The sequence below is a fragment of the Phaethon aethereus genome, assembly GCF_964289735.1.
Source record: "Phaethon aethereus genome assembly, chromosome: 12".
In the NCBI taxonomy this organism is placed as follows: domain Eukaryota; kingdom Metazoa; phylum Chordata; class Aves; order Phaethontiformes; family Phaethontidae; genus Phaethon; species Phaethon aethereus.
The window spans coordinates 19,790,239-19,808,603 of record NC_138588.1 but is presented as its reverse complement, the minus strand read 5'-3'; the positions used below and the strand labels follow the sequence as shown (position 1 = coordinate 19,808,603).

At 41.3% G+C, this 18,365-nt stretch overlaps 1 protein-coding gene across 1 annotated transcript in view; it reads left to right on the top strand.

The window, feature by feature from the left end:
• Nucleotides 1–1,761: 1,761 nt before the first annotated feature.
• The window catches only part of TBC1D2B (TBC1 domain family member 2B), a gene marked incomplete at its 3' end in the record, with an annotated part of 30,757 nt that continues 14,153 nt past the window's right edge, over nt 1,762–18,365 (top strand). The window contains exons 1-3 of the mRNA XM_082005108.1: nt 1,762–2,382; nt 9,380–9,533; nt 14,568–14,733. Of these exons, the coding sequence (XP_081861234.1) occupies nt 2,017–2,382; nt 9,380–9,533; nt 14,568–14,733 (686 nt within the window). The 5' untranslated portion in view covers nt 1,762–2,016. The remainder of the gene's footprint in view (nt 2,383–9,379; nt 9,534–14,567; nt 14,734–18,365) is intronic.

Below are 18,365 nucleotides of genomic sequence, written 5' to 3'. Positions count from 1 at the left end.
CTTCTTTAAGTGTTGTAAGAAAGCTGAACGGAAAATTAAGAAAGAGAAGTACTGGCAGCAAAACTTATGAGGATTTAGGAGTTGATTCTGTGATTTGCTGCAAGATGTAATTATTGATAGCCAGTAGGAGTCATGGGTGCTCAGCACGCACAGAACCAGGCCATGCTTTGCTAAATTGATGAGATAATGTAACAGATTGGGGATAAGTGCCGGAGCACTTAAACTTGTCTAAATGACTGAGATAAGGGACTGGCAGCTTCTAAAGAGAATCAGTGTTTTCCCTGTGTAACTCATCTTCTGGCAAATGACACTTGCCAAGAAAGAGTATGATGCTACCAGAAGACCAAGAATGCTTTGTGTTTGGGGAGGAAGACGCTGAGCAGTATATATGGAAGAAACGTTATTGACCTGTTGTTTAAGCAGGATCAACCCTTCTTACTTTCCACATTTACTAACAAAGCCTCAACTTTTGACAGAGCAGAATCAGTCATTCTAGTCTGAAGAAAAGAAAAAAGAAAAAAATAGCCTAGCCTTAGTTTGCAACATGGCATCTTTCAGTGGATCACACTTCATGTCATGTGAGTTGACTGGGGAGAGAACTTCTATGCCTCAGTTTCTATAACAAATTACTGAAGTTTCTCTGCTGGCAGAACACTGGCTATTTCCTCACTCACCACATTTCTTATCAGTAGGTGACATCTGGAGGGGAGGACTTGAAGAATTTGGCAGTCCCATCTGTCAACATGAGAGTGGAACCCATGGACAACCACACTGAATATTCAGGTGCTTTACATCCTTTACAACCTTTACATCCTTCAGCATAGAATGAAAATATTGTCTGGCAGATGGGACAGTTACTTTTTATTGACAAATTAATGGAAGCATTTAAAAATGAGCAGAGTGTAGGAAGCTTTGGGGAAATTAGGATTTCTGGGTAACTTGAACTTCCGAACTGTCAGAATTCAGTCAGATGAACCTCGTTCATAAATAGCATAATCCTAATAAAAAGCCATTGCAAACATGGACTCCAACCACTGCAACACCTATTTTGACAGCAAACCTTTTGTGCTCTATTTAAGGTTGAGAACGAAAAGCTGAATGTCATTATATATGGGATTGTCTCCTCCCATTTTTGCATGATTATGCCACATCAGACTGTTTTCTCTATGTGTACCCAGAGCGTTAGGCATGTTTGATGGAAATAGGCATATACTGTGTTCCAAACACAAGGAGAAATTATGTGAAATTTTGTGTACCTCTCTGTTACAGCTTGATCTCTTCACAGTGAAGTTTTCTGTTACAGAAATTCTCTGTTATTAACACCAGAAATTCCCTAGAGTCTAAGTTGTGCTGGATGTTTCCGTGAAACAGAAATTATATAAATAGTTTGGCCTGTAGCCATTCACAAGTCTAAACCCTGTAAGCTACAGCTTTTTACCCATTGCTGCCTGCATGTTCCATGGGTTTTTCCCATAAATGATATGAGTTGTGAGTGATTTTTAAGTGTCACTGTGGCCTGCGCGCTCTGGTCACTGCTACGACGTCAGGCGAGGCACTGGGGCAGAGATAAGATTGGGAATGGCAGACTACAAATGAGTAAGGCACTTCCCAACAAGAGAAGGGTTTTAATCTGATCATGGCTAGACCACGGTTTGGAAAATACTTTTTGATGCGGTCACAAAACTACTGGAGCCCGGTAGCAATCAAGCAAGGGACGGTGCATTAGAAGAGCAGGCAGCAGCCCGAAGCGTACCGAGGTGGGTGGCTTTCCACGTCAGCAGCAGCCGAGGTCGCGCCGCTTTCCTGGAAAAGGGCCGTAGGAAGGCCGAAGACCCACTCGGGGCCCTGCTCGGCGGCCGGGGCGGGACGGCCCCGGGCCTTCGGCCTCGCTCGCAGCGGCGGGCGGGGACGGACCGGGGCGGGCCGCGGCGGCCGCACTACAAGTCCCGTGAGGCGGCGCGGCGCGAGCCAGGCGGCTCCCTGCGCGGCGGGCGAGGCTGCGTCCGCGGCGAGGCGATGCCGGCGGCGGGCTCGGAGGGGGAGGAGGGCCCGGCGGCGCCCGGCGGCGACGGCGCGGGACCCGGCGGCGGCCCGGCGGGGGAGCAGGCCGGCCCCGGCACCCCCAAGCTCTGCGGGTACCTCCAGAAGCTGTCGGGCAAGGGCCCCCTGCGGGGCTTCCGCAGCCGCTGGTTCGTCTTCGACCCGCGCCGCTGCTACCTCTACTACTTCAAGGGGCCGCAGGAGGCGCTGCCCCTCGGGCACCTCGACATCGCCTCCGCCTGCTTCAGCTACCACCAGCCCGAGGCCGGCGCCGCCGCCGCGGGGGACGAGGCCGCCGCCTTCGAGGTGCACAGCCCCAACGGCGCCGTCGCCGTGCTCAAGGTAGGCCCGGGGGCGGGCGGGACCCGTCCCCTCAGCGCCGGGGTGGCCCCGCCGGGTGGGCTGGGGCGGGTCGGGTCGGGTCGCTGTCTGGCGCTGCGGGGCCGGCCGTGCCCTCCCGGCGCCCGCCGAGCGCGGCGGGACCGGCGCTGGCCGCGCCTCCGGAGCGGGATCTCCAGAGCGGGCCCGCCCTCCGCCGCCTTTCGCGTGGTATTTTAAAAGAAGAAAAGTACACTTTCGCAAACGCGGGGTAGATCCGCAATGCCAGGCTATCCCTACGTTAGTTGCCTTCTCCCCCCGCCCCTTCATGGTTTTGCTTTTAGAGTGCTCTTCTGAAGGGGAAGAAGATGCGTCTGGGGAGCACGATCCTGTTGGAGCAGGATGGGCCAGCTGGCTTGGTTGAGTGGGTTCTCTGGAAACATCTAGGCAGAAAAAAGATTTCCAAGGAAATTGGTGGGTTGTGGTTTTAGAAGTTGAGAGGGAGTGGTTGGCTTTCACTTTTAGGGTGTTTATTTTGAAAAGACGATGTATGGCAGAAGTCTTCATCTAGACTGCTTTGGGAGGAAGGAAGAGGAGGAGAGAGAATTATTTCCCGAAGGTAGCGGAGGCTGCTTATCACGCTGTCTTTGCAAAGATTTGCACTTTCATAGGACGAGAGGTAAATGTTGAGGTTGTTTTACATATATTCCCTTTATCGCAATGCCTAGGGGAAGAAAATCCCAGGACACCATTTCCACTCAATAAAGACAGACAGACATTCTTCTGAGTGTCCATTATTTTTTTCTGCTATTATGGCCTATCTTTCCCACAGGGAATGTTCTTGTGCATTGAGTGTGAGTTTTCACATGAACCGTGTCTTTTTTAGCAAGATCCTTAATATTAGAGTGTAAATAATCTGTGAAGTTATTGAAGTAAAACAGCAGAACTTCTTATGGAAAATGAGAAGAGATCTTTCTTGAAGATTTGAGCAATGATAGTAAATGCTGAGATTGTAGAATGTGATTGTATAAAGCTTTTCAATATTCTGTTCTGATAAATATAAATGTTTGTCAAAGGAATCATTACAATGCTTTAGTAAAGAATAGTTTACCATTCCCATTTAACTGGGAAACTAATATTATAATAATTTTAACTGTATTTGGTTAAGGATAAGCAGTGTAATCATCAGTTTTGCATGCAGTTGTGTGTAAAAACTACCTTTTTCTTTTTATAGCTGAAACCAAAGTTTTTATCACTTTCTATGAATCAGCTTTCATAGCTTGAGTGTTTATGTTACAGAATTTAAAACTGCAGACTTGGTTTTTTATAGTTTGAGGGGCTTTTGTTTGTTTTTGGTTAGTATCCAGTGATTTTTCTGTGGAAATCTCCAGAAAAATACATAATGCACATTTTGTTTTGAGGATTCCTTTTTTTGCATAGGAGGGCCTTTGTTGATAAACATGTAATTTATGATGTGGATTATAGTGGGAAACAGTATGTGCCACCTGTGTAAGAAGTAACTAGACTGTCAAACAGTACTCTAGCAGCAGTCGCCTAGGGTGTCTTCTGCAGTCATGAAGATACAAATCATACTCAACATCGAAGTGTAAGGAACAGGGGTGTTCCTTTTTCATGTTTTTCTTGGTATCTTTTAGTCTGTGATGTTACTGCTTTGTCCATACTTCTTGTATTAATTTTTTTTCCTGTACTCTCTAGGAAAGAACCTGTATGGATTGGAACTTTCTTCATGTTTGCTATATGGGGATTGAGAAAAGGTGCCAGTTAAGGAAGTAAAGTTCATTTCTGTAATTAGCAGGAAAAAAAAATTCTATCTTCTGTCTCTCGTATTGTTATGATGCTTGCCCTAAAGCGGCCAAGTGACTGTCCATAAAAACGCTATTATGTTATAGGTGGTTTATATAATAAATAAGGAATTAACAAAAATCTTGAGGCATATTGCAGGACGAACTGGCCTTTTGTGGCTGTGTGATTCATCAAGGCATGAGGCTTTTGCAGCTGGAATTAATTTTCTTTTACCCAACATGATAGTTCTTCAAGGCCTTTAAAAACATCTTTCAGCTAAATGAGGTAGAAATAGAATTAAGAATGAATGCAAGATGTTAAAGTACAAAAGAAAACCACTCCCAAACCCTCCCACACTGACTGATCCAGCCCCTGTTGAAAACAAATGTGGCTTAATCTGTCAAGAAAATGTTACACACAGAGCACGAGGAATAAAGTCAAGTCAAATGTAGTCTTTACCCTGTAACTCACATGCCTTGTTTTCCTGAACTTGCTGCTTGTTCAAAATTTCCAGATCTCGTGATCTGGTCTGTCCCGTTCAGTATTCTAAGCTGAGAAGAGCCATAAGACATAAGCAACTGGTATTCCACATAGAAATGATGGTGCTGTTGAGGAATGCATTATTTCTTCATAATGCCTCAGTTTTTTGTTAATGTAATGATTTCATCATTTGGATTGCTTGGTCTTTGTCATTTAATGGGAGCTGAGGACTGTATGATATACTTGGGGTTTGTTTCTCAGTTTAATAATAATTTCAGGAAAAAATATACTGTAGCCTTTAAAGCAAATAAAGCAGATTGTTCATAATTTAGAAATGTAGATAACCAACCTGACACTTGCATGATTGTAGCTTTTCTATGTATTTATAACAGTCAAAGTACATTAGAAGAAGCTAAGTGTGTGTAAAAACCTTTTCCATTTAAAATATATAACAGGTACCATCACTTGAGGTAAAGAAGCAGAGAAAATTGTTTACTTTATGAATTATGGATGAATTCGTTTGAGAATATTTTCATGGAAAGGACCCGATCCTGCAAATACTTGCTGTAACAGAGAATGCTGGTAAAACAGTCAAGTGAATATTTGCCTGTGTTTGCGCAGTGAGGTCTCTTATTAATGGAGAAAAGAATTAGCATTATGAATATATAAAAATGAACAAAGGGGTCATTTCTGATTTATTTTTAAAGCAGTGGCTTGTTTGGATAATGACACAGTTCACTTGCTTTTGAAACAAAGACACACTGGCCAGTGATGATAAACTGTATGTCTAGGCACTTATGTGTGGATAACCCCTTTGTGAAAAGGGGTGAGTTGGGAGGGGAGGGGAACAGAACAGAAGCACAGGCTTCTTAAAGAAAAAAATTTTCCTGGGTTATTGGCCAAGCGGTAAGCATTCCAGACACTGCAGATTCTGGAGCCCAGATCCTTGAAAGTGTTGGACACTGAGCTTGCTGAAATAAGAATTATTTTGGAGCTTTTACTCTAATTTGTCAATAATCTTTCAGGATGTGGCAGTAATTAATAATGATGCTTGAGTTGAGATAGTATTGCCTTAGGACCTTACACCACTGGGGCCTAACTCAGCTTAGAAGCTAGCTCAGCAGTGAAGGTGGTTTGTTTTCTGAGCTGATCCTTTTTTTTTTTTTCTTAAATTTGCTGGTTAGTGGTTACAATGCTTTAATTAAGAATTGGGCTGCCCTCCAAAAAAAGCCATTTGGCTCCAAATTTTTTGTCTGAGCATAGCTGGATTAGTAAATCTTAAGAAATTCAAACTTTCTGGTTATGTTCCCCTTTACAGAAAAGCTTGAGGGAGAGTTTATAGTCAGAAAAGGGTTGTGGTGAGAATTTTCATGAGTTTCCTCAAAATGGCAGGTCTGTTTGTTGCATTTCTTTGGACTCTTCCTGAAAGTGTTTTAATATTGGCATACCTGTTCTACCAGTGGGTCCAGGTAGAGGATACCACTGGGTAGTTGTTTTCCCCAAATAATTCTTTGCGTCACGTGTGCATCAGAAAGCAGCAGTTCCTGCAGCACCCTTAGTGGGAAAACATAGGGGAATGGTTTTAAGTAAATGGTAATAATTTTCCATCATTTGTGTTGAAAAGTGCATGGGACTGTATGTCTCTTCACTTACAGTGTCTTTTGTTGCTACTGTTGCCTGTAAGTTTGTAATAGTAACTCCTTATCTCGCACCCGTTCCGATGACATCTATGGTGGTTTTCCTTCTCACGGAACTGCCACCGTTAAAATGTGACTAGCTAAAGTTCCTTCTTAGTGCAGAGCCATGCAGTACCTTAGTACAAGTAAGGATTTTTTGTGAGATCTGATTGATGCTCTGCCTAATTAAACGTTCTGTCTCTCATACTGGGCAGTAGCCAAATGCTCAGAGAAGTCATGAGACACGGGGCAAGCATGGAAGTGTTCCTTTCTTTGCCAGGTAAAGTGAATTTAAAAAATGTTTGCAAATTTGTCATTTGTTTAGGAGTGGGGGAAGAGGGAGACTTAAAATATTCTACGTGTGGTTTTAAAGAAAAAAAAGGCCATTTCAAACAAGCAGCTTCAAAGATTAGTTTTGTTTAAACAAAACTCAGCAGAGATTTTTCAGGGTACTCTTTTACTTGTAAATAATTAAGAAGCCTATATAAACTCAGCAAAAACTGTTCGAAGGGAGTGGAAAACTCCCTAAGAGGAGGAAGACCGTGTGTGAGAAGGAAGGCAGGCGAAGTAACAGGCAGGGTGCAGCAGCAGAGAGTACTGAGTAATTCTTGGGAAAATGACTTCAAATAGGGGAGTGAGAAACTCGTACTGCTTTGCTATCCTGTTCTACAGTGAAGGACCTTAACTGCTAACTGACTCAATGTGTAACGATGACATCACTTGTAAACGAAGGATGCGTATGTGCTGCTCAGCAGAGAACAAGCGCTGTTTAAAAGCAACACCAAGGAGCAACTCCAATAAAATCAATTCATGGTTTTCTAAAGACTGTCGGGGAGAGGATAACTGGACAACTTGTCAGGAAGGCTCATTAACTTGAACTAGTTGTGGGCAGAAGTTAATTGTAGGTGTAACTCAGATTGATTCCAGGTGAATTGCCTCATTAGCTATGTTGTGGTAGCAAAGAGAACCACTTAAGTACTACATCCCGTGTTAGTGGAAGCTCTTTGAATTCTTGGTGGTTTTCTGCTGGAGCACAGTAAACCTTGCTTTACAAGGCCTGTGTGCAAGACTATCTAAAGGGCATGTAGGCTCTTAAAGTTACCAGAAAGGAAGACTTGCCATTGGATAAAACTCCAAAGGAAATACTTTTGCCCTAGAAATAGGAGGGGAGACATTTACTCTTTGCAGAAAGTGACGAGTCTGTAGACTTTAAGCCTGCTGCTGTGGTCATTCCGAAACTGCCAGCAATGGCTGTGTGGATTGATGTTTCCTACTGTCCGGTTCTTTGATGCTTTCTGAGAAACCTCACAGACACTTCTAAACTATTCTTTTCCCATGTCTCTCATGAGAGAAATGTTTTCCTCCAGTTTCCTGTGAGCGACGAAGAATAAATACATGAAACTAATTTTTGTTTCAGCTTGGAAATATCTTGCATACATACCTTTCTTAGCAACTGAGCAAAGTGAACCCGCAGTGTCCTTTTGTATCGCTATTTGGTTTATTTCACTACTTCATTTGATTTATGAATGATTACTTGATTTATGTATCTTGGGTCTTCTCATTTGTACGCTGTACTGAGCGGAACTGGAGTAGCAGCTCCAGGAATAATTGTGTCTTTTCTGACTAACTTCCTTGCACGGTGCTTCGGAGCCATTTGTCATAGGATGATGTGGATGTTGACGCTCACAGGGGTACAGAAAGCCAAACTGTAAAATAAAAAGCTATCTCTGAGCACTAAACATTAAGATGGCAGATTGCTGAGCCAGGGAGAGCACCCTGGGGAAGCATCAGTTTTTGTTTGCTGTGTTGCTTATGCTCTGTCTTGTACTTAGCTGCTCTTGGGGTCAAAATATGATGGCAAATGTATCTTCAGTTTGACTAGACCAAAAGCGTTCTCATATCAAAAATGAAGACAAATCTCTGCCATTTATGTGCTTTATGCAGCACTTACTGTACTTCCTTTGTAAGGAGATCTGTGGTGTTTGTTGTTCTTCATTCTTTTGCAGCTATGCCCTGTATAGGTACCTCTTCAGTTCTGATAAACAGAACAGGAAGCCATTTGAAATTAAGTTGTCTTTAAAGAGTAAACACAGTCATTTGCCCAGATAAGGAGGGTTTTCATTGATAAGGCCACCAAGCACTTTGGGAGAAGGTAGGAGAAAGCCTGGCTAAAAGGCAAGCGCTCCGTGTGCTTACAAGCCAGAGGACTTTAGGTGAGTGTTTCATCACAGGTGTTAACTTTTTGTTCCTGAACACATGTTACTAGTATCAGGTGCTTGTTCTAGACTGGCAGGTGAGGATGCGTGTTGGAATAAAAGACTTTTCCACGTGAGCGCCTGCAATGTCGGTTACCATCACTTAGTTTCTTGTTAATATTTGTAGATTGGCATTTGACACACCTTGAAATGACTCGTAGCTGTGATTTTTACTGAATCTTAAAGGTGTGTTTGGATTCTTGCTCAGTTATTACCTATTCATGTTAATGACTGTAGGCTTGTAGATTAAATATTCATGTTGGGGTTTTTTGTTTTAAATATGACCTCTCTATAGAAGTTAATTAGCTCATAGGATCATCAAGTACTATAGTATGTAGATATAGTCATTAAAGTAGGAGGCATTGCAATGCATTATTAATTTGTTGGTTTCTGCTGGTAATAAAAAAGGACAACGGGAATATTCCTGAGTGTGTATGGGAGTTTTTTTTCATAATACAGATTTGTAGTTACATATTTAAACAATGCTTTGTGTGTAAAATATAAGATGCCGCTGCTGCATTTTCTAATGTTTGCGTGTAAAACTGGCTAAAAAAAATGCATGAGACTACTTCTAATGGAAAATGGTTTTGGCACGAAAGCCAGGCACGTGTATGTGTACACAAGATGCACCTAGGACCTTGGGGGTTATTTCTTTTAAATCATACTGGGTTTGGGTGATGATACCTTGCTGGTCTGTTAATTATTCGGGTTGTTGTGCTTCTTTTTTTATTGCACTTGGAATTACTGTATTTGTATACCAAAGACATGATGCAGTGATCTGACCTGCACTCTGGCTCTATGTTGTAGGCTGCGACTCGTCAGGATATGACATACTGGCTTCAGGAACTTCAGCAGAAGAGGTGGGAATATTGTAACAACCTTGACGCAGCAAAAAGGGACAGCCGAACTTCCCCTACGCCAAGTGACTTTTCCAAAGGTCTTGTTGCCAAAGACAACCCTGGTAGGTTGAAAATTTGAGTGAAAACAGAGTGCATGTTTCTGTTAGGTGTCAGTTAACACAAGGCGTAGCACTGGGCTGGAGAATAGTCGTAGGAAGTTTTCTGTCACATCTTGTTATCAAGTAACTATGTAAACGTTGTATATGTTGATGGTGCTAAAATTATTTAACATAAATGTAATTTTATGTGTGATTTCATCTCTCTTGTAAAACCTGTTGGTTTCTTTAAAATGTTCTTAAAACGAAGTAAAATGGAGTAGTCTTATGACTAGGTTTCATTAAGTGGCAAAATAAAAGTTTAGGTTAAATAAGTTGTCTTTTAGTGGTTGCGATATTTTAAAAGCTTGGTGTGTTAAGTATCCTGAGATGTAATCTCCAGTTTTTAATGGGAACAGGTATATCTTGCATTCTGAATGACCGTACTTTTTGTTCCTGAACAAGTATGGTGTGGTGGATCTCTCTGACTCTGATAAATTTTCTGCATTTTAAAACTGGAAGGAAGTTTGCACTGATACTACATAAGTGAAATTCAGTCTCCATAATACCTTTACCCAAGTAAAATGTAATACTAGACTAAGTGCCAGTTATAAAAATGTATCAGTGTATTGTACAAAGTTATTCTGCATTTTTGACTGTGTTGCTCAGCCACTTCTCCATTGTTTTATTCCTGAATCATTACAGAAAAGGATTGCTTGCTGATTTCTGTTATCCATAAATAAGACTGAATAAAATCCTGTTCTGTGCCAAGTTAGACATCAGTAAAGCTCTTTTGGGTTTAAACAGAGTCTTGAGGTCAGAAGTATTTCATCAACAGATTTTGTATTTTGTTGATTTAAATTTGCTTATCCTGTAAACCCAGAAATGTTAAGCTGTCTTCTTCCCCGCCCTTCTCTCCCCTCCCCCAGTTCAGGTCCCATGCTGCAGTATTGTCCTCTAACCCAGTTTACTGCTTTCATTTGAGAGCAGTCTGCTTGTGACTGCTTGCTCAACCACAGCTGGCTTGAGAATATGTGTTTTTGTAGGCGCTCAGCTTGCTGTTTCGGCTACCCCAATCTAACAGCTAGTCACTGCTTAAAGAAATGCCCAGCTCCCTCCCTTGATCCCCCCACTGGTGCTAGTCTCGCCCTTCCTTATGCTAGCGCAGGGAGCACAGCTAGCAGGAAAGATCTTTTTCTCCAGGTTAGTTTTTGGCGAGCATAGCTTCCTGAAGCGGTTTACTCTGGGGGCAGATGAGTACCGGGATTACCTCAAGAGAATTGTTGGGAATGCAGAGCGGGATGGTTTGAGACCACCTTTCTGGCAGCAGACAGCCTGGTTAGCAGCTTGTCAAACCATGTGCTGCAAGAACGTATGTATTGGTGTGCAAAGGTCTAACAGCTTGCAGGTGTTGGAAAGGGTAACCGGCTTTTGCTCTTTCAAACTGTTGCCTCTCTACCTTCAGAGCACAGACTGAGAGGCTGTAGTCTTCCTCTGTGTGTTTTGTGCTATTTGTCTGACCCTGTGCTGAGTTGGTCGAGCTCAAAAGTTAGCCAAAAAGGAAGGTGGTTTTTTTTCCTGCTAGATTAATGAGTGGAATATAGTTACTGTGCAATCAGGAGACTTCTAGAGCCGATGGAAGGAAAGGAACAAGGTGTAGTGGCCAAGTAGGGAAGGTAGAGTAAAGGAGTAGGCAGGACTGCCCTCTTTTGGCAGCAAACTGTTGGATCAGATCACCTGTAATGTGTAACTTGGCCCCAAATCTCTGTTCTTTGTGCTACTTCCCTCAGAGCCTGGGTACTCTGTGACATGAACCTGCTGTCCCTGCAGGTTGTGTAGACACTGTTCCTTCGCTCCTGTTTTGCATCAGATCTAGCTGTTGTAATCTAGTCACTTTAGATCACTGATCTGGTGTTTTCCTTTCTTGCAAATTGTTGCAGGCTTTCTGATCAGCAAGCTGAACCAATTTGTGTGGTGGTGGTGATGATGATCATTATTAATTGCAGTGCAAGGAATGCCAAGATGAAATGCATGGGCTGAGTAGACCCATCCTTTTGAGGGACAGCCTGCAGTTAAACCGCATTATGTATAATTTGAAACTGCATCTAGAGTATCTCATTTTTGAGGACAAATCACAGTTATGACTTTTAGCATCAACTGAAGTGTTTAAATAGGGATTTCTTCTGGGGAAAGTGTGAAGAGCCTGAATGATTGATGATTGTTTCTTCTTTTTAAACAAGTAGTCCAAAAATTTCCTATGGAACTGGGGGACTTGTTAAGGCTCTGATTCCATAATCATGATTAAGATAAGTCTTGTGGAGTTTTTTTAAGTGAATGTGCATTTGATGATGTGCTTTATACTGGAGCATAGAAATTGGTTTGGTTTGCTAGTGCTTGAGTACAGGTGCTATCACTAGTGTTTTAAATGGGGAAGTAGTCTGTCTTCAGTCCAGGAACAAAATTGCTCACTGTAGTCTTGCCCGTTTTGTCCCATCGTCCTTCTCCTCCCCCAGTTTAGAAATCTAGACTAACTGGAACGTAGGTAAAGCTAAGGTGCTGCTTTATGGATCAGACTTGACAGGTTTTTAAGAATATTCAAGGTAGTGAAAAATACTTTAAAATATTTTTCCAAAGTGGGCTGTGGGAAAGCCAATGTTACAAAAATGATTCTGTAGGATTTGTCATGGAGCTGCCTTGGTACGATGGAAGTCAAAGAAATTATTTATTGTTTTTAGGATATGGTGTTTTGTGTGTGGTTTTTTTTTTTTTCCCTTGGAATTGATTGAATGTTAATGTATTTTTATAATTTCAGTTTTTAATTATGCTATTTTCCACTCTTGATTTGCATTAGTAAAAATGGTATGTCATGTATTTATAAGATTGCTACGTTTTGAAATGAGTTTAAAAACAAGGTATTTTTTTGTGGTGATTGCATTAGCAGCCATGTTACATTGTTGTGCTGCATCTGCTGCGTAGTCCATGCCTCTAACGAATCCGCCAGCTGGTGTTCGCAGGGGGTCATGGACAGTGAGCAGCCTCAGGAAGGCAGAGAAGATTCAGCCAGACTGATTAGCATGTCTGTTAGAGGAAATGCATTTATTAGAAATTCACCTCTTGAGCATTCATTTAGGTGGGCCATACTGTAAAGAGATTTTGTAGTCTTGTCAAATCATACAGGTAGAAGATCAAACAAGCTGTAAGTATGAAAGCAGAATGTTAGTACTCCAGTCTGGTTTTGGATGCCCATAACTTTTTGGTGTGTGTGGGTTTTTTTTTTTTTGGGGTGGTGGTTGGTTTTATGGTGGTGTTTTTTTTCAGTTGAAACCTATTGTATTGTCTTTCCCCTTTATTAGACAGTGAATATGATCAAAAGTTAGTTTTATCGAACTTAGCTGAGTTTTGTTCAGCTCAAGCAGCCAAGGTCCAAAAAAATTGAATTCAGATTGGCCAATAAGGCATTGAGGAAGTTTCTATCAGCACTGTTCATAAAATAAGTCAAGGCAGTGTTAATTTGTACCTATATGTGAAAGATGGCGTGATGTACTTCTGTTTCAGATACTATTTTTCAAGGCTTTGAGAGGTTCGTAGTGTCAATGATCTTTTATATTTGGTGATATTTATCACAAAATGTTCTGTCTTTCTACTTCTAATCTTTGATATGGGCTAAATAACAGTCATCATCTGCTGAGTAATTGGAGGGTACAGCTTGCTGAAAGATGGTCTTGCTGCTAGCTCCAGGTAATCATCAGAACAAAGATGGAAAGGCTCACCGGTGATAAAACAGGGTATTGTGGTTTCCCAGGGTTTTTTCCCTCCCTGCAGAGAATCCTTTAAGTCAGAAGCCCACCCAGTGTGTTACTTTCTAATGTAACTGCTGAATCAAGTCTGAGATTGTTCTCAAAACTTAACGTACTTCAGTACTTTGTGAAAGATACGGAAAAGAGTCTGGCAATTACATCTGAGCTTGTTTTTAACTCACCTGTTCAGAGGGTTTGTAGAAGTCCATAAACCTCTTTATGCTTCTCTAGAGTGCTTTTGCTATTCATAGTATATTCCATAGTCTGCATTTCCTGTTCTCCCTGCTTGCTGGAGGAGGTGTGAGGGAGAAAGCAAGCTGTCCAGAATAATGGAAACACTGAGGTAACATACTACAGATTGTACAGTACGTGTTGGATGGTGTGCTATGTTGGAGACCTGGCCAGCTCAGTTGGATCAGCTTGGATCCTCTGGACTTTATTAGCTGTGGCTCAGGGATAGCGCCAGTTCTTGGCTTGTTCCTGTAGAGCTATTCAGAGCCTGCGTGAGTTTGCTGGCACGTGTGCAGCGCTGGGCCTGAGCTGTATGTCTGCATGGCCCTGGGCCCCATCTGTAGATTTGCTGAAGTGCACAGGAGTTTGACTGAATGAATTTAGGTATAGCTGCATTCAGCTTAACCGGAGCTAATAAATTCTCGCTGATCCAGCCGGTCTCTGATGTGTCTGCAGTGCCCATGCTAATGGTCTTGGCTCTGGGAATGCCCAGGCTGGGTTTGCACAGAGCTCGCTCAGCTCCGTAGAGCTCATTGACTTGCAGCAGCAGTGTCACTTCTAGGATGAAACACGCCCTGAAAGCCGGGTCACAGTATTTTTGTGAGACTGTTCCTGACTTAGGAGTTCCGATAGACCTGAGCTTGTTTTACCAAGGGGTTTTGTGGATTAATGTAATTAATCCATCTTAATTATTATGGCTTTATAGCTGCTTAAGCTAGATGAATCAGTATTGACTAATTGAGATTGTAAATCACTTGTGAAATAATGCTTCATGAGCATGACACAAGTCCTGTTATCAGAAGTATGTGGCTGCAGTGAGACCTCACTGAGGAAAACACTTTGGTATTTTTAAAGTTCATTTGAACAAAGCATTTTATAAAGTTATGTTGCAATTTAAAGTAAAATCCTACCTACGTTACTAGCAGGGTTAGTGTATGACTTTATAGAGCCACTATTCTTTTACGTACTGAAAGTTTTGCCAACTTTTTCTTTTCATGCTTTTTCTCTCTCTCTCTTTTTTTTTTTTTAATAGATTTGAGTATCCTAAGTCAAAATGCTTCAGCAGAGAGAGCTAGAAATATTCTAGCTGTGGAGACTTCTCCTACAGACCTGGTGGGGGAACAAGCAGCTTCCCAACCTGCACCAGTCCAACCAAGTGCCATCAATTTCTCACTTAAACAATGGAGTACTGAAATCAAGTAAGTTGGGGACGTGGGAGAAGGAGTTACCATGAGATTGATAGTTGCTGGCAGAGACTATTTCCTACTGTGTATGTGGTAGGCGGAGCTTTTTAGAAGGACTGGAGGTGATGGGGTGGATCAGTACATTGGAGTGTATCTCTTCAAGTAAACCATTTCTTTATTATACTTGCTTGTTTGAAGGGCGTAGCTGAACATCGTTGCGTGGCATTACTGATACCTGAAAGGGAGAATCAAGTCCTGTAAAGCACCTCTAGTGATGGCTTTGCCCTCTGACCCCAAGCAGGGAGTCAGGAGTTATATTCTCAGATAGTACTGCTTTTTATCCTTCGTTGTGTGAAAGAGGTGCTAATGGCTAGCATTGTGGTAGTCATAGTATTTAGTGCTTATGAAGTATTTTTAGTAATGATAATCGAAACAATATAAGTCATTCTTCATTTCCTTCTTAAATCTGTGCCATATGCTTTTATTTTTTTTGAAATTGTTGTAATTTGAATTCCTGAGCAAAAATGTGGCAGACTCCTTTTGAACAGCAGCAAACCTGCATCTTACCTCCTCGCTCATTATGAGTTTACTCATTAGCATTAATTGCTTTAAGGAAAGCAGTCCTACTGGTTTTCTGCTCTCCTGCTTAATGGTTTCTTTCTAAATGTTTTTACACTTTGCCCACGTAGATGGATCTTCCACTTCTACTCAGAGGATATTACAGTGCTATTACAGAGCAGTTCACAAAGCAGAGCTGTGAATTGGCTTTGGTTAACTATACCACATCCCTCTTGAGCTGCAAGTAAAATGTTGTTGTTCGGTTTCATCAGCAGTGCTGAGTTAAACATATTCCTTTTAACGGTTTCCTGTTAAGTGCAGACATCTGAGAGGTTACAAAGTGGCATTGAGGTTTGTTTTCATTCTTTTTACTTTTTTTAAGACTACTGTGTAGACAATCATTTAAGCTCCAGAAAAGGAGGCTTATGGCTGGATTAAGAAATACGTAAATCCTGTTACTACATGTCCTGTTTCAACTGGTAGTCTTGTATGGTTTCTTGGGTTTGCATAGCCACTTTGCTCTGGTAGAAGTTAAATTTGGTCATGATAGAAGGAAAATAACATGAAACAATTTCTGTTATGTGAATTCCTGTATACTTGAAATGAGTGTCTCTGGCTTTTAAAATTTTTTTTTCTTTTTTTTCCCTCTTCTCTGAATTGCAGATTATACGCTTTGGGGCAGTCTAGCTAGAAGGGCAGTGTCAGGGTAAGCTGCTAAGTGTTGCCTGGTTGGTGTGCATTAATGTTGCTTCATGACTGAGCAGAAGGGCAGCAGTGGAGTTGTGGGTTGGGAAGCCCTTTTGGTTGGAGGGAAATGTTTCTGGTGCCAGTGGCCCAGCAGATATTGTAGCACGGTATTCAAGAGTTGGCCTTTCTCTGTATAGCTGTGATCCTAATGTCTTGGAGTCCTTGCAGATCTCTAAGAAAATTCCAGTGTGAAGCTCTTTCCAGCTGAATGCCACCCTCCCCCATTCCACTCTTTGGAGATATTCAGCTGCAGTGGTTCATATGTCTGAAGATGTTCCTGGTAAAATAACGCTTATTGTATCTACTGACAGATATTTTTTTTTTTTTTTAATTCTGTGGGATTTTTTTACACAGAATGCTCTAGTGCCCCCATGTGCTCTGAGTTTTAAAGCAGGCATTCCCCACTGCAGGCTGATACCAGTGGGAAACGGTGTCTTTGACAGAATTGCTTGTTACACTCAAACATCCTCTTCTGAGCTTTTCAGAAGTCATTTTGCAGAGGGCTTACTGAGGCAGCAGCTAAAATCTGAAGTGTGTGTGATGTGGACAGTTGTGCACTACTTCTGACAGTGTCAGTTTATTGTCCCAATGATGGCTTCTGACAAGGTTGTGTATTTAGCTGTGTGGTAATACGCTAGAACCGCTGACAAATTTATTTACATTAGCATAGGCCTTGCAGTGCTATGGACTAGCATTATCTCTGCCTGTTTTGAGGTAGCAGGTTATGAGCACTTAAGTTCATGTATCTAGTAAGATAAATTCACTCAGAGACTTGAGTCTCTGTCAGTTTTCACAAGAAAGGTGAATTTCTTTCAGCATAGGTTTGGCGACAGACAAGTGGGTTCTCCTTCTCATGGCTTTCCTTAGCTGCTCCAGAGAGGAGTACAGCATGTATAATCTTAATTTGGATTTACTTTGCGTAAGTATTAAAGACGATCGTTATTACATGCTTCCCTTCCCTATATGTTTTGTTCATTCAATCCTGCAATGAATGATGCCCAATTAATAAGCAAAACTATTCCGGAATGGTGCAAGGGTCCTTCAGATGACAGCTTTTCTCATTACACAGCCTTGACTTATGCTCAGACCATTTTGAATGGAACTCCTGTGAAAAAGCATTAAGTGGTCATGTAAGTTTTGTATTTTAACGTGCCATCTCATTTGTCACTTCCTGATTGACAAGTGATCATCTTTTACTGGACTGAACAGCATTCTTTGGGTGTATATCACAAGAAGGTATGGTTAGTTGTATTGGACCTCTGCGTGGAATCAGGACAAGATTATTAATATTTTTCATGATGGTGAAAGCTAATTATTTATCTTGGAAAATGAAAATGACATCGTAGTGTGACTGTAAAAGCTGGTGGCAAAAAAAAGCCCCACTAAAATGTTAGAAACTCTGTTACAGTGAATGTATGCAAACAGCAGTGCTGTTGTGTTTGATTGTTTTCCTCCCTTCTGTGCAATTCTATGCAGCTTGGGGCAGGGGTGGGATCTGATCACCTTTAGAAATATGTGTGTACTATCCGATATCTTAGTATCTTATTGACCTGTGGTTAGTTTTAACCACAATATTAGAGGATGGATCAAGGTGTTTCTAAAACTACAGGGTTTTCTCTACATTGCTGGGAGCATGCATTTGTTAAGAACCTAATCTTGTCTTAATCAAAGACTTATCCTTCCTCCTGAACACATGTATGATGTGTTTGACAGAAAGCCTATTGCAATAATAACTGTATTTGCATCCTAAGTAGCAGTGGTGAAATAATAATTGGAAAAAAATGAAGAACGTGTCTTGGAGTTAAGCTATGTGTATATTTACAGTAACTAAAGTTGAAACATGCTTTTCCATTTTTTAAAATTTATTTTCAAGTACTAATTGACATATATAGACATGTAAGCCTGAATTCTTTTCATCTCTATGCCATCAGCTGCTTGTATCTCTTATTTGTGTTGAACATGGAGTTGGAAACATACAGACTTACAGTAACTTCAAGTTAAATAATCATAAAAATAACATTTAAAACATTTAAAAATTTTTACAAAAACATTTAAAAATAGAGAATCATTAGATCATATGATCAGGTCTTGGTGTGGTGTGTTTGATTTGTACTTGTCGTACTGTGCTTAGGAAAATAAATAGTGTTTCTGAAATTCAACTACCTACTTTTAATAATGAAAGCAATGAGGCAGTGCTACTTCAGTGTCCTTAACGATCCTATGCAAAAGCTTTACAAAATTCAGCATCAGCTATGATTGTTCACAGGCCTAACAGCAGTTTTTGAAGAAACTTTTCTAGAAGTCATTTGACTGCTTGTTCTGTGTGATTTTTCAAGCTTTAA